Raw genomic sequence first — 21,665 nt, 5'->3', positions numbered from 1 at the left:
ATATAAATGAGTCCGAGAGAGAGGGCGCAAAACAAATCCCAAGCGAATAAGCAAGAGAGACACGGAGATTTGTTTTACCGAGGTTCGGTTCTTGCAAACCTACTCCCCGTTGAGGAGGCCACAAAGGCCGGGTCTCTTTCAACCCTTCCCTCTCTCAAACGGTCCCTCGGACCGAGTGAGCTTCTCTTCTCTAATCAAAGCCGGGAACAAAACTTCCCCGCAAGGGCCACCACACAATTGGTGCCTCTTGCCTTGATTACAATGGAGTGTGATCTCAAGAACAAGTGAGAAAGAAAAGAAGCAATCCAAGCGCAAGAGCTCAAATGAACACGGCAAATCACTCTCACTAGTCACTAGGGCTTTGTGTGGAATTGGAGAGGATTTGATCTCTTTAGTGTGTCTAGAATTGAATGCTAGAGCTCTTGTAGTAGTTGAGAAGTGGAAAACTTGGATGCAATGAATGGTGGGGTGGTTGAGGTATTTATAGCCCCAACCACCAAACTTGACCGTTGGCTGGAGGCGTCTGCTCGATGGCGCACCGGACAGTCCGGTGCACACCGGACAGTCCGGTGCCCCTGCCACGTCATCACTGCCGTTGGATTCTGACCGTTGGAGCTTCTGACTTGTGGGCCCTCCTGGGTGTCCGGTGCACACCGGACATGTACTGTTTGATGTCCGGTGCACCGGCATGGGCGTGCCTGACGTCTGCGCGCGCTGCGCGCGCAATAAATGCACCGCAGGGAGCCGTTGGCGCCGCAGAGAGACGTTGCTCCGCTGGCACACCGGACAGTCCGGTGCACACCGGACAGTCCGGTGAATTTTAGCGGAGCGGCTGCCGCGCGAACCCGAGGCTGGCGAGTTCCTGAGGCCGACTTCCCTTGGCGCACCGGACACTGTCCGGTGTACACCGGACAGTCCGGTGAATTATAGCCGAGTCGCCTTGGAATTTCCCGAAGGTGGTGAGTTGGAGTCTGAGTCCCCTGGTGCACCGGACAGGTACTGTTCACTGTCCGGTGGCACACCGGACAGTCCGGTGCGCCAGACCAGGGGTGCCTTCGGTTGCCCCTTTGCTCCTTTGTTGAATCCAAAACTTGGTCTTTTTATTGGCTAAGTGTGAACCTTTTACACCTGTATATACTATACACTTGGGCAAACAAGTTAGTCCAAAGATTTGTGTTGGGCAATTCAACCACCAAAATTATATAGGAACTAGGTGTAAGCCTAATTCCCTTTCAAGGGGTTCGAAGGCTGGCCCTCCGAAGGGTTCAACAGTCGCCTCAGATCGCGTGGGCCCGACACCACTACTGGTCAGGGGTTCGAAGGCCAGCCCCCCGAAGGGCTCCATAGCCGCCTCAGGCTACTCGGGCTCCGCGCCCATTACTGATCAGGGGTTCGAAGGCTGGCCCCCGAAGGGTTCACAGTCGCCTCAGACACCGAGCGAGGGATGACCAGGGGTACGTTCGATACATAACCAAGGCTCGGGCTGCGCTCCCGAGGTACCCTAGGACATTTCCGAGACCAGCGGGAACGATCTTGTAACGGAATCCCATCGGAGGGAGGCATCGAGCCCTCGGACCCCGTCGCCAGGGGACCGGCTCCGGCAAATCACCCGCAGGTACTTTTGGGCGTGCCTCTGGGCCCCTAGCCGACCCCCAACGAACGGGGCACGGACGTCCACTCGGATTACCCGCTTGCAGCTCACCGGAGACACCATGTTCGGTGCCCATCGAGGGTAACATGGCGCACTCCCCCCCTCCTCCTTGCGGAAAGGCGACGTAGGGGCGTATGTAAAAAGTCGAGTCTGTCCCTGATCGTCCTCTCGCCCTGTGCAGAGGCTCGGGGGCTGCTCTCGCAAAAACCGGCTCCGGCCAAATCGTTGACAGCGTCAACATACCAGCCCGAGAGCTTGGGCCCCGACCGTGCACCCGGGCTACGGCCAGTTCGCATGAGGGAACGACCAGACCAGCCGAAGCGTTAAGCGAAGTATTAAGACCTCGAAGGAGTGTAACCACTCCTCCGAGGCCTCGGGGGCTACACCCGGCGGGTGCGCTCGCGCGCACCCACCGGAACGAAATGCAACCGAGAAAGGCTGGTCCCCTTGCAAAAAAGTGCGACAAAAGCCTCCAAGCGAGTGCTAACACTCCCTTCGAGGCTCGGGGGCTACTGTCGGGGACCATAATTAGGGGTACCCTCAAGACGCCTAATTCTCAGCTGGTAACCCCCATCAGCATAAAGCTGCAAAGGCCTGATGGGTACGATTAAGTCAGGGATCAGTCCACACGAGTGACTCGATCACGCTTCACCCGAGCCTAGCCTCGGCCAAAGGCAGCCGACCTCGAGAGACTTCCGTCTCGCCCGAGGCCCCCTTTTTATGGCGGACACATCACCGGCTTGCCCGAGGCCTTGGCTTCGCTCAGAAGCAACCTTGACTAAATCGCCGCACCGACTGACCAAATTGCGGGGGCATTTAACGCAAAGGTGGCCTGACACCTCTATCCTGACACGCGCCCCCGGCAGAGCCGAAGTGACCGCCGTCACTCCACTGCTCCACTGGCCAGTCTGACAGAAGGACAGCGCCGCCTGCGCCACTCCGACTGCAGTGCCACTCGACAGAGTGAGTCTGACAGGCAGTCAGGCCTTGCCAAAGGCGCCACGACGAACTCCGCTCCGCCCGACCCCAGGGCTCGGACTCGGGCTAAGACCCGGAAGACGGCGAACTCCGCTCCGCCCGACCCCAGGGCTCGGACTCGGGCTAAGACCCGGAAGACGGCGAACTCCGCTCCGCCCGACCCCAGGGCTCGGACTCGGGCTAAGACCTGGAAGACGGCGAACTCCGCTCCGCCCGACCCCAGGGCTCGGACTCGGGCTAAGACCCGGAAGACGGCGAACTCCGCTCCGCCCGACCCCAGGGCTCGGACTCGGGCTAAGACCCGGAAGACGGCGAACTCCGCTCCACCCGACCCCAGGACTCGGACTTGGGCTAAGACCCGGAAGACGGCGAACTCCGCTCCGCCCGACCCCAGGGCTCGGACTCGGGCTAAGACCCGGAAGACGGCGAACTCCGCTCCGCCCGACCCCAGGGCTCGGACTCGGGCTAGCACCCGGAAGACGACGAAACTCCGCTTCGCCCGACCCCAGGGCTCGGACTCCGCCCTGGCCTCGGCCGAACGACTTCCGCCTCGCCCGACCCCTTGGCTCGGGCTCGGCCACGGCAACAAAAGGCAAACTCAACCTTGGCTTCGGAGGAACCCCCACGTCGCCCTGCCTAGGGCATAGACCGCCACGTCAACAGGAGGCGCCATCATCATCCTACCCCGAATCGACTCGGGTCACGGAGAACAAGACCGGCGTCCCATCCGGCCAGCTCCGCCGGAGGGGCAATGTTGGCGCTCCGCAAGCTCTATGACGATGGCGGCCCCCGGCTCTCTTACGGAAGCAGGACAACGTCAGCAGGGACTCGACCGCTCCAACAGTTGTCCCTCCATCAGGCTCCGCCGCACCTCCGACAGCCACGACATCACGCCAGCAGGGTGCCCAGATCTCTCCGGCTGCCACATTGGCATGTACCTAGGGCGCTAGCTCTCCCTCTGCTAGACACGTAGCACTCTGCTACATCCCCATTGTACACCTGGATCCTCTCCTTACGACTATAAAAGGAAGGACCAGGGCCTTCTCAGAGAAGGTTGGCCGCGCGGGACCGAGGACGGGACAGGCGCTCTCTTGGGGCCGCTCGCTTCCCTCACCCGCGTGGACGCTTGTAACCCCCCTACTGCAAGCGCACCTGACCTGGGCGCGGGACGAACACGAAGGCCGCGGGACTTACACCTCTCTCACGCTCGACTCCGGCCACCTCGCCTCTCCCCCCTTCGCGCTCGCCCACGCGCTCGACCCATCTGGGCTGGGGCACGCAGCACACTCACTCGTCGGCTTAGGGACCCCCCTGTCTCGAAACGCCGGCAAGCGTGAACAGTACGGGAGTACTGTTCACCTATTTATAGGCGCGGGACACAACCCATACAAAATTACATTCATGCCCTTTACAGTTGATAATAACTCTATAGTAATCTGTCGAGGTCTAAATAGTCTTTTCATCTTTAAGTCGGTTTCACTTTCTGCTGTCACGCCGAAGCTTTCCTGCTCACACCTTCGGCGCTGTACCAACCTTCGTATTATTCTGGTCTACTGTGATGCCGACTTGAGTCCGAAGATACCTGTTCACACATTATACTCCAGAAATACTGTTAAATCCTGTTTTTGAGGACCTTCGGATGCCGAAGGTCCCCAACATAATACTTGTTTTATTAGACTTCTCTAATCTGGTACTCACAGTTTCTACCTCTCCCCCCAGTAGAACTTACAAGTGAATCCATTCTATAAAATAGTAATCTAGCCTCTTTTAGATTGTTTTTGTTTTATTTTCTTATTTCTTTCGACAAGCGTCTTTCCGATATACCAGTTTAGGTATCGTACAATTTCGTGAAATTATTTATAGATCGCTCACATCATAGTTTAACTAGTACATTGCGCTTGCAATGCGGCAAAACAATTTTCTGCACCCATCAGAACGAGAAAGCAACCTTTGATCAGTCCTTAGTCGTTATCAACAAAGATTTTGCCAGAATATTTCGTTAATGATATTTAAGCTGTCAGACAACCCACTATTGAACGAGAGCTTCTAGTGTATTCAAGTTGTTGATTAATCAGAGTGATGTTTCCTGAATTTCACTTGATTGTCTAAATTAGTGTTGAGGAGACTCCAGCGAGCTATGAACAGCTAGATTACTCTGCATTAATCACAAGCGAATTTAAGTGGTGAAGAAATAAAAAAAGAATATAAAAATAATTAAAAAGAGGTCAAAGTATTATTTTAAAGAATAAGTTTACTTGTAAATGATATTAGACAGAAGTTAAAATTGTGAGTACTAGAAAATAGAAACCTAACTAAATTAGTACTATAATAGCAAAAAGCTCTCGCCCACCGAGTCGGCAACTGGGCATGGCCGCATGGCCCATCTCTTGTCACACTGGCTTCTATGAGCCCAAGAGCCGCTTCGGCCTTCCGCTCTCCGTGTTGCCGAGCTGCGGCGGGCGTTGCGCCTCCCTCGCCTCGCCAGTCCCCTCGCCTCTTTCTCGTTTGCGGCGGCGTCCACAGCATCTGCGGCTCCTGCCACCACGTTTCGGCTGCGACCCCTTCGCCCGAAATACGAATGGTACGGTACCAGTGCCACGTCCGTCTCCAACCTTCTCTTTGCCGCAACGCAACCATCTTCGTGCATGCCTACACGGCCAAACCCTAGCTTCCACCTGGTATCTAAATTTCTTCACTGCTGTTTTTTTTTGAACGATTCGTTACCTAATAGCTTGTTAGGCGCTACTGCTGTATGATTCCACCCAGCCGAGGATCTGGTTTGCGGTGATTTATGCTCAATGAGTGGGATTCACTTGTATGTTTACAATGCGAGTAGATTTTCTGAGGCTGTTTACATCCTTTATTTTTTTTCTTTATTTTTTTATGCAAAGGCGAGGTACAAAGAACGTTATGCCGGATCTGTTTCCTTAAACTTGGATGCTCCAGTGATGACCAAATTTACTTCTAATGTCGTTCCGATTCCTGAAAGCAGCTCCAGTGAGACGCTGCAGTGCTGCACGCTATGTGGAGATGAAGAGACATCTGAGGAGCCGAGTTCGTTTCTTGAATAGATCAATGTTTGGGCTACTCTTGTTTGTCCGCTTCTTATTCTTCTTCTTCTCGATGCTGCACTGTTGCTGCTTAATTAAGGTTGAGTGCTCCTGTGATGATTTAAATTGGCCTCCTATATCGTTCCAATTCCTGAAAGCAGCGAGGTGCTGCTCATTTTGTGGAGATGAAGAGACATCTGAGGAGCCTATTTTGTTTTTCTTAATTGGTGTTTTTGGGGAAACATTTGTTGTCAGTTTCTATCAAACATTTTGTTCCATTTCAAACTATTTATGCATGTGAATTTTGGTTTAATTTGATATATTTGAAGCACTAGGATCTGTTTACACAGTAGGAATTTCGTAGGAATATTACAGGAAACAGCGATTGCCTTTTGATTTTTACGTGGGTGCTGTTGAAACTTTGCTTTGCTATTTGGGTGCATTGTTCAAGCATTACCGTATTCAGGACTGGATGCATTTTTTGATAACCCCAAGTTTGGATTATTCTTTCAGTTGTAGGACATCATTAGAAACACCAGATGTTGAAAAGTTTGGGGGCATATTACTATTTTCCATGTTTATATCTTGTAAGCTTCAATTCATCATTTGAGAAACCGTCATTTTCTTTATTGCAGATGAGAGCAGGATAAGATAAGCAAAGCAAATTATGCGCTGCAGAAGTCCTTTGCATTGCAGTTTTCCACTGGAAGGTTGTGATGCAAGGTACAAAGATAAACTTGTAGACAGAAACCATAATGCCTGACCCTGCTTATTCGATCTCAATTATGGTCAACTAGAGTAATTGTCGTGGTTCAATGTACTGTACTTGTTATAAGTTCATATGGTGCAATTGTTGTAAGAGGTTACTCAGCACTCAGCAGCGCTGTCCAAGCTTGACGAGCACCAGCGCCTGCACCTGACCGACCTGCTCGATGTACAGACCAGCGGTTTAAAAATTAAAAGGCAGTTGAAAGTTTGCGCATTACGATAGAAATCCGCGCGTTCGGCATCCCATAATTTGCACGGCCGCAAATCAGAAGTGCAACGGTACTGGCAGAATATGCTACAGAATATGCTACCAGTCTCTACTCTCTAGTGTACAAGAAAAACAGAAGCTAGTTTTACAATGATTGAGGAGCTGAAGAAAGTTTGCTCAGACCATCCTTTAGCGTGGTGTCGAATACATCACGATGAATTTGAAGATCACATCGCTGCTGGAATAATATACAATATACTTAGTACAGGAAAACTAACCGCCGGAAAAAACATTTTCTCTAAGCACCCCGACAAATCCCCAGAATAATTAAAAAATGAGGTAGAGGGTAAAACAAGGCTTCGTTCTATATGCCTGTCCCCGACACGTCATAGTATACAGAAACGGCCTATAGTCCAGAAGGAAAATTGCTGACTTGGCCTTGTTCCAATCTGTCCTCGCCATTCACTTTATAAGACATCCGGATCCGCATTGCAAGCGGTTTCTGCCCAGCAGGATAGAGGGAAAAGAAATGTCAGATATAAGCCTAGGAATATGGAATGAGAAGATGAACCTTGAAAACAATGCTGGATAAAGTGGTTACAGGATTATCATTATCAAGGTTTAAAATTATGTACATACAGAGCATCGGTGTACAATCAAAGTCTCTGACTATGGCCTATTCCTGTCCTGCGCAGGGCTCATTTGATTTGTTAAATTCAAGAGTTCATCTAAATTTGTCTCATCCGTTATGACAGTGACCCAAAATAAAGTTTAGCAATTTGAATTGAAAAAAAATACACACTTTCAACTTCAAATGTTAGCACTTCTACTAAACCATTGTAAAACACATTGATTCGAAGACGACTAAAATGAAATCAACGAAAAGATATACAAAAGAAGCTGAACTCGAAGCGAAGGGTGCAGATCTTCATATACCTGTCCCTGTTGGTTATTGGTGATGTTGAGCCCTTGTGTGACTGAACCACTTCCATTAGCTGGAACAGTGTTGCCACTAGCCGGATCCAGTCTCAATTGGATGAACTGCAAGAATAAAAATTGTCAGCATATCAAGTACTCCCTATGTTCCAAAATAAAAATCGTTTTAGCTTTTTAACAAATTCATTCAATAATTAATGTATGTGTTTTATGTGTCTAGATTCATTGTCATTCATTTGAATATAGACATAAAAATGAAGACCTAAAACGACTACTAATTTGGTACAGAGGGAGTATAAAACTTAATGTTTAAAAACACAAAGAACAAAGCACAAAACGATGATCATGCTAGACCTCTTTCCACTGCTTTACGTTTAAGGTGAAGAAAAATGGTAAGGATCGTAGCACAGAGTCATTCAAAACTCAAGCTATATAATTTGTGAAAAACAAAAGAATGATCAACAGCTTCAGACATGGGTAAGCTGAATAAAAGATTTGGGCTTTAAAGTATAAACTATCGTGGAGTATCATCGTTTATAAGTGTAGAAACTATGGGGGTGTTCGGAAGCAAAATATTTTTGGAGATTTAAGATAAAACCATAGTATTGAAGAATATTATGGTATATTTTGCCAAGAGGTGTTTGGCTACCTTTTTTTAGTAGTTACCATGATATTTTTGGAGTATTTGAAACTCTACTCCAACCCAATTTTTGTTTATGACTAGCTTCTGGCACATGCATACTAAATACCATGGCTTGAGATACTCTCCAAACAAGTATTGCTTGAAGTGATGTAAAAGATACTATGGTTGTGTCATGATATTTTAAAACTATAGTATTCTAAAACCATGGTTTTGAAATACTTTGCTTCCAAACATGCCCTATGTGTGCAGAATAAAAACCGTGAAACATCAAGGTGTAGCGCCAGCTCAAAAACAGATTATAACATACAATAATAAGATTTTACCTTTGGAACAGCAGCCTGAAAAATAAAATCTGTAAAAGTACTAGATGTCAAATTGGTAAAAGTGGCATGAATTGTAGTCTCTCGTGGGTTTCCAAGCTTCATTTTGAAATCAAACGTGATCTTCAAGGTTGCACTCTGAAAAGCTGTTATTGATGGGTGGGTTGTATTCTCATGTCCTGCTCACATTAGTAGGTTTAGTGACCATGACGACATTATAACTACTTTGTTTGTCAATATGAACTACCAAACTTACCAGAAATAGATGTATTTGATGACAAACCGTCGAGCAGATCCATGTCCTTAGGTACAACTGGTGTGGGTTTAGACTCGGCTGCAATAGTGATAGATAATTCACTAATGCTTATAAACAGAAATTAGGTATCAACATTAAACCAAAGCAACCAGAAGCAAATGTACCTGGTGACAAACTACCGAGGAGGTCAACAGCTTCAGGTACACCAGGAACAGGTTTAGACTCTGCTACATCAGTATAACAAAAATCAACAACAGTCATAACTCATAAACAGAAATACAGCAAATTGCTAAAATCACTTTTACCTTGTCCAGGATGACGGAAGTCTGTTACGGGGGTGCCATTCTGTGATGGAGATGATCCAATGGACAGAAGATCCATAAGAATATCTGTGCTTGCGGTTGAAGTTACACCTGAACAAAACAGAGATTTGATATTGCTAAAGCAAGGAAATTTTATGATAATAACATCAGTGCCCAAAAGGTAAAAATGAAGCACTCAATAAAGACTTTTTAGTGGGTTAAAAATAACAAGTAATGAGATTACATACAAAAATTTGGACCCGTATTATAGCACTAGAAGTAAATTTAAGGACAGGAAGGCAAATGGCTAATTAGCAAATCACTGAGCATGCAGCGAACTCAAACTTCAGACAAGGTAAAAAGTGCATATTCTGAGAGGCAGGGTGGGGCGGGGGCAGACGGAGGGATGTCAATAAAGCCCTCTTGCTCTCAGTGTAATAAGAGGATCAAGCTAACATGGGAACTGCACATGAAAGAACAGAGACACCAGGAAAAAGAATACCTGTCGTTGATGAACTAACTCCACCAATACCCAGAAGATCTTGCAAAAAATCATTAGGTGTTGTAGTAGAAGCAACGGTGGAAGCTGGGGCACCATCAGAACTGAAATCAAGCAAATCAGCTAAAGGAGCTGAGGTGGGTTTTGCTACACCATTCGGAAGCTTAAGGCTTCCAGGAGTGACTGTTGGAGCAATTTTATCTGCTGAAATAGTTGATTGTGTAGCAGTAGCCCGCTTCACCAGATAACTAGCTTCATCTAATACAGGCATGCGTTCAAGCAAGGACGATCTGCACTTGAACCAGATTCTCTAAGATTAATATCTGACATAACTAATACAATGATAGGCAAATCTTCTGTGGTAACTTATAGAAGTTTGGTAGGCCACCTGATAGACTGATGTCTTTGTATAATGGAAGTGAATTCAATTGATCTTTGCTGTAGTTCAAGGACAACATTCCCTTTATTCTGGGCAACTATTTGTTTTATCCTCCTGATAAGACAGCAAGTCATAGTGAAAACAAAGTGGTATTATACTATAATAATCACCTAGCATTTTGAGGTTACAAAAGATCACCATAACATAAGTAATCGACATAGATATGATGCTGTTAGAGGGATTTTTTCCTGGAATACGCAGGAGAGCTGTGTATCCTTGCATTAAGAAGACAAAGGCCCAAATAGCCAAACAAACAAACACCATACACATACTGTTGTGGTAAGTAGAGTGCCGAACAGATTAGATTAGATTGGTTTGTTAGGAAAGAGATAAGTTAGATTGATTTGGTTAGTTAGGATAAGGAAAGGGATGAGTTAGACTGATTTAGTTAGGATATTTTCTTAGGGAGCAAAGTAAGTCTCTAAATGAGAGGAGATGTCAATCTAATCAAGCAAGAATTAATAATGAAAACTATCCCCTCTTGCTCGGCCGGGGGCAAGCCCGCGGTCGGCCCCCTTACACTTCCCTCAACACTAGCCACCGCCATAACAACCATAGCAATCTAGTAGCGGAGATGCCAGGACATGACGACGACAACCCGGTGGTCTCCTTCGCCACCATCTCCACCACCACGGCGACCACCATTGACTTCATCGCCTCTCCCGTCGTGCCCGACCCTCAACACGCCGACAGAGACTTCCAGCGCATGATCGTGCAGCAGCTCGCGTCGCTTCTGCGCAGCTGACCGCCATGGACGTCTGTGTGGTCCACTGCCCTAGAAGCCCCGCAGTCCGCCACCTCTTCCGCCATCTACTCACCTGTCTTTCCTTATGGGATGTCGTACATACCCCAAGGCTTTCCCTACAGGATGGCAAGGTACAGGACGACGACATTCCCATCCTTCACCTACGACAGCAAAGACCCCCTGAACTACCTCAAATATTGCACAGTGGATTGGGAGCAACTTTTCCCTGATGTGCTGCTGCAAAGTGCCGCATGTCACGACTCAGATCAATGTCCATTGGTTTTGGGACTCCTTGATAACAAATCTGGCAAAAAGACGTTTTCATTTTGAAGCTTTCTGGACAAAATCGGAGGGTTTTCGTGATGTTGTCCAGGCTGCTTGGGATTCAGTCATGGAAGTTCCTTGCCCCTATCAGACGCTATTTTTAAAGCTAAAGAAGGGCTAAATGCCTGCAGGTGTGGAGTGTCAAGCAAGTGGGTCACATTAGATCTCAGCTAGCTTTGGCTAAAGAAATCTTACATAGATTGGAGATAGCTCATGATGCTAGATTGCTGACCTCTGCTGAAATTTGGTTGAAAAATAAACTTAAAAAACATTCCTTGTGGCTGTCCTCACTAAAGAGAACTATGACTCGACTGCGATCTAGAGTTTCTTGGCTTAAGGATGGTAATGCCAACACCAAATTTTTCCATATGCATGCCAGACATCGCAAGAGAAAAAAACTTTGTGGCACGCCTGGTACAAGGGGAAGAGGTTTTGACAAGCCAAAGTGACAAGGCAGCTGCAGTGGATCATTTTTTTTCTTAATCTTATTGGAACCAGTGTTGAGAGGGATCAGGTTGTCGAGCTAGAGGCCCTTGGTATGCATAATCGCAACCTTTCTGACCTGGATGCTCCATTTTTCAAATCAGAGGTCTGGGAAACTGTTAAGGGTTTACCGTCAGATAAGGCGCCGGGGCCGGATGGTTTCACGGGTCGTTTCTATAAAAGTTGCTGGAACATCATCAAAAAAGAAGTTATGGCTGCTATTACTGCTAGTTGGAGCAGGAGATTTGATAACCTTGGTAGGCTCAACACAGCTTATATCACCCTAATTCCTAAAAAGGAGGGAGCAGATCATGTGAAAGACTTTCAGCCTATAAGTCTTGTCCATAGCTTTGCAAAATTAATCACCAAGGTCTTAGCTAATCGTCTAGCTGGAAAGTTCAATGAAATGGTCTCTCCTATGCAAAGTGCATTTATTAAAGGCCGTTTTATTCAGGACAGTTTCATGTTGGTGCAGCAAACCTCGAAGCTTTTTCATCATCAAAATCAGGCGCGTCTTCTTAAATTGGATATCACAAAAGCCTTTGACTCGATGTCTTGGCCCTTCCTCATTGAGGTTATGAAACACATTGGCTTTGGTCAAATCTGGAGAGACATAATCTGTGGGCTGTTGGCCTCCTCATCCACCCAGCTGCTGCTTAATGGTCTCCCAGGGGCTCATATTAAGCATAGGAGAGGACTCCGTCATGGAGACCCCCTCTCTCCAATGTTTTTTTTTCTTGAAAGCGCAGGAGAACTGCGCGATAATATATTAAAGAAGAGGTACAGATACAAGAACAAACTAGGGGCCCCTACGGCGGACAATAACAGGCATACAGAAACCCATCCATGAGTAAAAACTATCAAGAACTACCACAATGCTAGCTAACTAGCAGGGAGGCCCGGAATGGGGGCGGTAAGCAAAGACAACTTCTTTGCACCAGCCATCTCCCAAAGGTCAACCTCCAACCCAACTCTTCTAATAGCATCAGTAATACTGGGGCTCTTGTCAAAAACACCGCCATTGCGACTAGTCGTACAATCCAGTCATATGTATAGCAGAGTCCTAGTAAGAGGTAGACATTAGTCTAAAATACTGGAGGGCAGATACATGTGTCACGTTAACACTCAGAAGAATGTGATCATCTTGTAAAGAAGATTCATTAAAGGTGCTACTAGAAAATGCAAAGCATACATGATGATGTACCACCAATAGCTACCACAATGTGCAGACAGATACAGCATAATACAGTTCATTACTGTGTACAAGGGAAAACACTCATAATTCAGTGATTGATTGCGAGTCTGAAATCCACTTGAAACAGGAATATGTGATAATAGATTGCACTGATCTGAAAAAAGGGGCTAATTGGCCAAACAAGTCCATTTTACGACCCCTCTCCCAGGCACCACCCTAAGAAAACTGTCTCGGAGCTTTAACACAAAAAAATAAAAATAGGGCATGCTGTCAACATCTATTAACTTAATTATCCCTAATTATCTTCATCTAGCCACCACAGAACAAAACAGGTGGACATGCTCCCCACTCCATGTGACCTTCCTACTCAGATGCTACATCATTGAGTACAGGATTAGGACATGTTCAGCGTCCAAAATACTCATGCCTACTTAGAAGTGTCATTGAATATCAGGTCAGTTAGGGCGCAAGAGGGTGTCCTGACCAGTTCTGTAGATACAAACTTGGATCTCCAGCAATGCACTCAAATTTATCAGGAACATCATGAATAAAAGTGAAGCAAAAGTGCACCAAACAAATACAAGTTCATAGTTAAGAGAACCGCAGCTTTGAGTCAATATCTCATGAAGTAATAATTTAGTGCAACAACCACATTAGGTTAGGTTGAAAGATAACTTACTCTGATGTCAAAGGAAATCGTGAGGAGAGTTTCAGAAGAGCAACCAGACACATTGCTCCAGTTGTCATATCTGCTGAGTAGCGGTTAAGAGCGACCTCTACAGCATCCACAGCATCTGATTCTGTTACCTGAACAATTTGATGCATTTCTCATGATGTATGACAAGTTACAAATAGAACTAAAAGGCGCTGAATCACATCCTTATACCACAAATTAGATGAATAGTAGTGCACCGTCGGTTGATAAGGTTCCTTAGCAATTCAGTTCATTTCCCTAAGCTAAATATCTAGATTGTAAATAAGGTCATCTGTTCTGGATACATATATATGAATAATGTGCAGCGGATTTTGGAAATAGTTACTGAAACCTTGTTTGCATAGGGCCAGGATGGCTGTCAGCCTAGCTCCTTCAAGTAGAAGTTAGAGCATACAACAACAGAACTTAAATGTAGCAGATTATGTAGTTCAGAAACAGCTGGGAGCACGATCTAGCAAGTTCAAACTTCAAAGGATCAACAAAGAACATATCCTTCAAGAATTGTCCACTTACCTTAATTGGCTCCTCCCCATCCAGCATGCCAACATTGTTCACCAGCATTTCACCATATTCACCAATGCACCAAACAGCTACTCTTACTAAACTTCCCTAATCATTATAATATTGACAGTGTTACAGGCATCAAGTAGGATGAGATGGAATGGAATGCATGGAGAGTATAAACTTTCCCCTAACCTGTTTACCATATTCTTGTAAGGCCTTATACAATGACCTCACTGAATATCCTTGAAGCTCTGATGTATTACTTAGTACAACAATAAGGGCATGACATATGTCATCCTTCACATGATTTCCAGCCTGTTCAACAATAAGAGTGGAACATGAATTCGGTTTGATATCTCAAGCTATGTCAAGCAATGGATCACAACATAACAATGAACAGTGTCTCAATTCCCAGCCAGCAACATAACAACGTGTGTGCAGAGATACCAATATTTGAGTAGTTCAAAAAAGTTATGACGGGTTTTTTGTGATAGTGGAAGTGTCTGGCAATTGGCATCCTTTGGAAGTTGCTGTGTGCATGTTGTAAGTAGGGCAAGGAGAAATGCAGGAAACCAAAGACTGAGGTTAAAATCAAGGGCATAGCCAGTATTAGAGTTTCTTCCCTATGGACAGACTAGCTTTGAAGAAATATTGAGAAAGTTTCTTCCCTACAGTTTCTTAATTCTTAATTCTTCTCAACAAATGTCAATGCACTATACACTACTTAGGGTCCTGCATATTTACAAATTACAAGCATGCAGGTTGAACAGATTTGTTCAGAAGATGAAATAACTGAGTCTTCCAACAGTATCGCAGCCAAAAAGATGCAAGGTTAGAAGTAAATTGCAAGATACCAAAAAAATGGTGTTCTGAGGTGCAGATTTTTTGGATATAAAAGTATCTTCACAGTACTCAAGTCCTTACCAGAGATAAAACATTGAACATCTGGTCAAGGTACCATAACTTCTCTTGAGAAAACCTATTGGCAATGCAACATTGTTAAACACCCATAAGTCAATAAGAACCAACAAAATAAAAAGATACTAACTTTTCAACTATAGAGCATATATTTACTGTGAGATCTCCTATAAAATCTGGATCCGCTATGTTTAAGTAATCGATGAGCTCTTTAGTCAAAGGCTTTACATTTGTATCATTGACTAACAAATAAACAAGTTCAAGAGCCCTTTTGCGAATGGAGGCATCGGCATCCTGAAAGGTACACAGCAATTAGAAATAATAAAAACCAGAATAACAAAATAGACTGCTTGAAACAGTAAAAAAAAAAACTTGACCTACGGGGGGTAAGACAGCTCCCGGCATTATATTAAGAAGAAGACCTCAAGTAGGTCGAGAAAACCCCCGAATCACTGCCCCACCCATACACAACGGACCCGTAGTCCATGTGAGAAACAACCGCGACCCGGCCTTAGACCTGTGCTTTGTCGTGGGACAAACAAGGGGATTTTTTTAACCACAGCCTGAAATTCGCTCCTACGGGGAGTCGAACCCAGGACCTGAGGAGTGCTACTCAGACCACCTAACCAACTTGGCTAGAGGCCCTTTCGCTTGACACAGTAAAGGTCAGGTTTGATGTAGAGTTAAACAGCAGACTTGATATACATAGATTTTGTAGCTAGTTAAACAGGACAGATAGAAACTGATATCCCTCTGTCCCAAATTATAGGTATGGCTTTTCTAGGTACATAGATTTTGTTATGCACCTAGATATACGATATGTCGGGATACATAATAGTTGAATAGTTGTGTAACTAGAAATGCCAAAACAACCTATAAATTGGAACGGAGGGAGTAGATCATATATTGTGAACTGTTGACTCAAATATTTCTTTGCAAGAGCTGTGAGCGTACCCAATGTCGTAGACTTCCCGCACTGTATGGGGTCTAGGGAAGGGTATCTTTAAGCGCCAAGCCTTACCCGCATAATGGGCTTGTTTGCTTGCCGCCCTGGCCTGGATGTGCTTGCCAGGCAACAACATTCGACCCCAGGCGTAGGGAATCGGACGCCTAGGGTGGCCTTACCCGCATAATGGGCTTGTTTGCTTGCCGTCCTGGCCTGGATGTGCCTGCCAGGCAACAACATTCGACCCCAGGCGTAGGGAATCGGACGCCTAGGGTGCGTGCCTGGGCCAGGCAAAGGTTCCCACGCTACAAACCAAACTAGCCCAATATGCAGAGGTTGGGGCTCGAACCCGGGACCTTCCGGTTACAAACGGTAGGCTCTACCGCTGCACCAGGCCCGCCCTTCTTGCAAGAGCAGTAACAAAGATAATGAAAAATCTGCCTCAAATAACATGAATCCAGGTTTAGAAAGTACCCCATCCTTCCAAATTGTAAGTTGTTTGGTCTTTTCTAGTTACATAGCTTCTTTGGTGCATCTAGATATACACTATGTCTTGATACTATGGGTAGGGCGTTTGGTTTTAACCAAATTATCGGGTCAGTTATTTCAGGGTTTTTTAATCCGGTCTTCCAGAATCATAAAACGAAGTTGTGCCTGATTTAACGAAGACTGACAATTTGGTCTCTTGGTTTTTAGTTTGGTTTCTCGGTTTCACATGAAAAGACCGATGCATCTCATAGTCTAACATGCACATTCACAGCCAGCACATCAACAGGTTGAGGCATCAGATCATCAAGTCTCATACTTGATACTAGTAATTCCAGCAGATCCTTCTGCCCAGAAACGAAGCTCTTTTCCTGTTGTACTTTCCTCGCTCCTTTAGGATCCTATGGTAGGGATGCACGAACAGATGCCGTCGCTTGTCGATGACTGCCTGCACATGCAAGTGTGCAGCATGTAGCACTGAACCACTGGCAGGCCGCAACGCCGAGCAGACGAGACGGGGTGTTGGGGGGTCGGCACCAATGGTCCGCTGCTGACCAGCTGCGGCGCCTGCGATTTTTCTGGTGGTGTGTAGCGGTGCCAGAGCTATGTGGCGGCTAGGGTTAGCTGAACTAGGATGGGAAGTTGAGTCTCAAGTGAGCTTAAATATAAAATCTGGGTTTCGCTGATGGGCTTTAGCTGGGCTGATTTTACTGGACTGTTGCCTGTTAGGGTATATCGGTTACCCGAACTACAGGACCGGACACCCAATCTATTTGATCAGTTATCAGCAACAGGCAACCAAACAAAGGACCGACGACCAAATTTTCAGTCTGTTCAGTCTCGGTCGCGGTCCATTCAGGTTTGGTCTTCGGTTTCAGCCTTTTTTGCTCAGGCCTACTTGATACATAGCTAAATCTAAAAACCTAGAAAAGTCAAAACGACTTACTATTTGGAATAGAGGGAATACAAGAGAAGCACTTTCTAAACAACTGCATGATTGATGCTCCGAACCCAATATTGGGCTAGATTTGCCAATCCCTTTGTCACATGCATTCATTCAAGAACTTTTCAAAGTTGGAAACAGAAAGTGGGTCCACAATCTACACTGGATTTGCAAAAAAAATAAAAAAAAATGAATGTCTAAATCTTGAGATATTATGCTAACATGCTGAAGGTTAAGAAGTGTGGGCATGTGGCAAAATATGAGGGTTCTTGTGATCTAACAAATGCATGAATTAGCATACGATATAGTAAGACAAGCACTAAGCATGGATAGTATTGCATGTGTTCTTAGGTGCTGTTTGGTTCAAGAAATGTAACGCAAATGGTAATGGTAATGGTTTACGTTCGATTACTGGCGGTAACAAATTTGAATAGGCAGGTATCAAATTTTAGTGTGGTATCTGATTACGGTTGGACTAAAACAAACATGATTTAACGTTATCAGTTACCCATTACGTTACAAATATGTGAACCAAACGGCACCTTAGTTCTTACCTTTACACACTCTAATATTGTTGTTCTGTGTCTCTGCACTGCTAGTGCATCAACTGTAATGGCCCTCATAAGCATGTTAAGAGCAACATATCTGAAAGAGGACAGGCACAGTAAATACCCCACCTATAAATGTTTCATTGACCAAAAGAACATAAGTACATAACCAATAGTAACCATTTGTTCCATGCATTATTGCATGAAAAATAGTTGCAACCGAATCAATTTCATAGGCTATAATAACTGCAATTGCAAGTTTAATATAGGCACATATTACAACTAGCAGGTCTATCGAGCATGGTAGAAGAAACTAAACATGAACAAGGTTTATAAAAAAAAGCAGGAAAAACAATAAGCAATCGAGAGCAACAAGAAAAGAATATCGACCTTATATTGTTGTCACGGTTAGACAAGAATCTACCCAAAATATTGATTGCCAGCACACGTAAACCACTAGTAGCTTCAATACCCATTATAGTCTGAACACATTCATACAGAATGGCGTTTCCAGCATTCTTGTTGGACTCAGTTTTTGTTGCAACCTGGATAAAAATAATAATTGCAAGTTTAGTCAGCACAACATGGCATATACCATACATCTGTCATTGGTTAAATAATGAAAAACTACTCCATGGTATTATATAGCAGATCTATAATATTGTAAGCCTATACCATGATTGGCATGTAAGACCAAGAGACATGAAAGTATGAAACCAAGAAAAAAAAAGACAAAAAGATGCATGCCCTTGCTGAAATATGTGTGCTTTGTAGTTTGTACCATAAAACAATAAATGCAGGTGTAATGCATGTGACACCAAAGATAAAGATTAATCAATCACCTGAGCAAGAATATCATTCATATATTCACTGCAATCTGCATCTCCTTGACCCAAGATCCGCAAAAGTTTAAGGACTCGAATATGCAAGAATGGATCAACAATGCCAGAAACATCATACTCCGGAGCATATGACCTATTGGACACATCTCTCAGTATGCGAGCCAAACCTTCGATGCAGTTCTGCAATGAGAAGAAATTGTGTCTCAGCCACTCAGGAATAGTGCCGTTTTCAGCAAAGAAAATGTTAAAAATTATAAAACTGTGCATCTCCTATACAGAGCAAGAGAGAGTGATACATGAATTATCAAATAGGATCATCATTTAATCGTCACAAGAAAATGTTAAACAAATAAATGACCTGATTCCAGTTTTTTTCTGCATGTTCACCTGTGATTCTATACTTAGAGCATCTCCAAGAGACTAGCTAAATAGCTTGTCAAGCTAAATTTTAACTACTTAATAGCATAATAGCTCTCCAACAGACTAGCCATTTAACTTGCTAAGCTATCTGGCTCTGTAAATTAACTCCCTCACTAGCCAAATTTGGCTAGCAACTCTCGCTAGCCAAGCTAACTTGTATGTTGGAGAGTTTATTGGAATGAGATGTTATATATAGAGTTTAATATTTATGGAGAGACAAATAAAAAGTTAAATAGAGAGTAAAAAATAAAGAGTCTTTTGGAGATGCTCTTATATTGGTGATGTTGGGGCCTTGTGGTAAGAAATAGATGCCCTTACCTTCCTCAGGTACTCTAGAGAATCTTTGCTTGCTTTGCATAGTTCTGTGCAGAGCTGAATTGCAGATATGAGGACCCCATGGTGTTTCTCCTTCAACAATGATGCAGCCAGGCCCATGAAGTTCTCTGCCAAATCTGGCACTTTCCTGACAATCCTTATAGAGCACAAAGCAGCCTAATAAAGAAGTAGAAGTATACCATGAATTAAATTGCATCCAAAAATACGCATGCAGCAGTTGTGATGAAAACATTCACAAGGAGACTGAATTTGGTAGTTCTAAAAGATGCAGTTTCTGAATCAACCTAGGTTTCAAGACTCTGTTCAAATTCCTTAAAATGACACATCAATAATTCAGCTATCAGTTGTTTGATTTTGCCATGCTCTACTAGTCTACTGGGCTCGATTGAATTACAATATACAGGGAAAGATACCTTTTTCTTTGTATTGACTTCCCTACTGCGCATCAACCTCTCCACTTCAGGTGAAAGATCCCGCGCCATTTCAGCAGAGCAGATGTTCCCAAGAGCACACAATGCAAGGCCCACGATGAACTGGTTCGTGTGGTTGAGATCTCTGCCCCCAAATTAAGCACTAAACATTACTCAAAACTCAGCACTGCATTTGAGGAAACAACACTCCCGGAGCGATATTGCAGAGACAGCGTGGGCGGCCTACTGTTTGAGGGAGTTGGTGACGAGCATGAGCACCTCCTGCCGCTCGTCAAGGAGCAGCATGAGGCCGAGGTAGCCCACCCGCTTCTCCGGGAATCCCGCGGCCGCGATGAGCTTGAGGCACTCCATCTGCGCGAAATGGGTGGGGTAGCCCAGCATGTGGATGAACATGAGCTTGGCCATGTTCCTGTGCCGGAGCTCCGGCTCATTCTCGCTGATGGCCGTGCGTATCGCCGCACATTCCCGCCGCACCACCGCGCGCTCCTCCGCCGCCGTCTTGCACGCGCGTATCGCGCGTATCATCTCCCTGCGGGAAGCTCACAAATCACAAGTACATCATTGGTACGCACGAGCACGACGGATCCGGCGCAGATTTCGGAGATTTTGCGGGGTCTCACCGGAGGCTCGTCCCGGAGGAGAAGGGGCTCACGGCGATGTCCGAGGCGAAGTCCTCGACGATCTTCTCGACCGTGTCCATGATGAGATCTCGGCGAGGGCACGCCGCCGCGAGTGGAGGTGGAGTCGCGGGATCTGGATGCCGTGGTGGTTAGAGGCGGGAAGCAGCGGAAGGCGAGGCGAGGCGAGGCGAGCAAGGTGCGAACAGGGCCGCGGATCTAAAGCACTGGAACTGGACAGGTGACGGTGGAAAGAGCGATTAGGTCCTCTGAATCGTTTGTATATACTAAAGTAATCCTCTTTTGGGTCCCATTTGGACTAAGGAACTTTGTACGAATTTTACGTGTGAGACTGGGAAGCCATTCCTATGTAGGAACTCTAACTTCCGGCCACTGGCGTGTGGGGCCAGGCGTCGGCCGGTCCCACACGTCAGTGACCGGCCGGCGCTACTTCCCGGATAGTTACTGCAAAGGATTCATCTGCAAGACTGTTATAGTGCCAGATTTGAGTATTGTGTGCGTTGTTTTTCCCCCCCTTACTCTTGTGCTTCTTTGTGATCTATATTGTAAGGGCGAGAGGCTTCAACTTGTGGAGATTTCTCGCAAACGGGAAAAGAACACTAAACAAAAAGATCGTGGTATTCAAGTTGATCTTTGGATCACTTGAAAGGGGTTGAGTGCAACCCTCGTCCATTGGGACGCCACAACATGGAAGTAGGCAAGTGTTATACTTGGCCGAACCACGGGATGAAATATCATGTCTCTTGTGCTGCTTTTCTCTGTGATTGTTTTGTTCGCAAGAGCTTGCTTCATAGCAACGTGATTAACTCGCACTAACACTTTTATAATCAAGTTTGTGTCTATTTAGTGTTTGATTTTACAGGATCACATATTCACCCCTCCTCTAGGTGCTCTCAATTGGTATCGGAGTTGTACTCTTCATCTAAGGGACTAACCGCCTGAAGAGATGGATCCTAAGGGAAAGAGGATGGTGGTCAACGACAAGGAGGAGTCTCTCTTCAACGAGCCAAAAGACGACAAGCCCATTGACTCAGGCTCGAGTCACAAGAAGAGGGACGGGAAGAAAAAGATGTGCGTCAAGAAGATCATATACTATGACAGCGACGCCTCCTCTTCTTCACTAAGGGATGGTACGGACTCT

The 21,665-nt window shown here is 45.4% G+C and overlaps 1 protein-coding gene and 1 long non-coding RNA gene across 5 annotated transcripts; one reads left to right on the top strand and one right to left on the bottom strand.

Moving 5' to 3' along the window:
- The first annotated feature begins 4,954 nt into the window (after window positions 1-4,954).
- LOC103654161 (uncharacterized) lies at window positions 4,955-6,664 on the top strand. The gene is made up of 2 exons (XR_565939.4): window positions 4,955-5,210; window positions 6,315-6,664. It is a non-coding gene; the product is annotated as an uncharacterized lncRNA (long non-coding RNA).
- Window positions 6,665-6,712: 48 nt separating this feature from the next.
- LOC100381886 (AP-1 complex subunit gamma-1) lies at window positions 6,713-20,842 on the bottom strand. Of its 4 annotated transcripts, none has more exons than XM_020551641.3 (20): window positions 20,507-20,842; window positions 20,113-20,415; window positions 19,869-20,010; window positions 19,438-19,611; window positions 18,700-18,879; window positions 18,248-18,402; window positions 17,864-17,954; window positions 15,065-15,228; window positions 14,941-14,995; window positions 14,209-14,331; window positions 14,026-14,121; window positions 13,477-13,604; window positions 10,000-10,104; window positions 9,615-9,901; window positions 9,116-9,223; window positions 8,975-9,034; window positions 8,811-8,888; window positions 8,558-8,733; window positions 7,592-7,696; window positions 6,713-7,157 (listed from the first exon to the last, which is right to left on the bottom strand). In XM_020551641.3, the coding sequence occupies exons 1-20, from the start codon at window positions 20,584-20,586 to the stop codon at window positions 7,062-7,064; spliced, it is 2,706 nt and encodes a 901-aa protein (XP_020407230.1). In that variant the 5' UTR covers window positions 20,587-20,842; the 3' UTR covers window positions 6,713-7,061. The 4 variants fall into 4 exon arrangements, with proteins under 4 accessions (XP_020407230.1, XP_020407229.1, XP_020407231.1 ...); XM_020551640.3 differs by having other exon boundaries at window positions 8,975-9,037; window positions 20,507-20,838; XM_020551642.3 differs by having other exon boundaries at window positions 8,975-9,037; window positions 19,869-20,028; window positions 20,507-20,745.
- Window positions 20,843-21,665: the final 823 nt, after the last annotated feature.

The sequence above is a fragment of the Zea mays genome, chromosome 4 (genome assembly GCF_902167145.1).
Source record: "Zea mays cultivar B73 chromosome 4, Zm-B73-REFERENCE-NAM-5.0, whole genome shotgun sequence".
Classification (NCBI taxonomy): domain Eukaryota; kingdom Viridiplantae; phylum Streptophyta; class Magnoliopsida; order Poales; family Poaceae; genus Zea; species Zea mays.
This window is presented reverse-complemented; position numbering and strand designations above follow the sequence as displayed.

Excerpts from the sequence above, each read along its gene's own strand:
- LOC100381886 (XM_020551640.3), bottom strand. The coding sequence starts at position 20,586 with ATGGACACGGTCGAGAAGATCGTCGAGGACTTCGCCTCGGACATCGCC. Across the intron at positions 13,605-14,025 it reads ATGGGGAGGAGCCAATTAAG|GTAACAGAATCAGATGCTGT; the intron begins GTAAGTGGACAA and ends CAAATTGTTCAG. Across the intron at positions 10,105-13,476 it reads CGATTTCCTTTGACATCAGA|GAGGATAAAACAAATAGTTG; the intron begins GTAAGTTATCTT and ends CTGTCTTATCAG.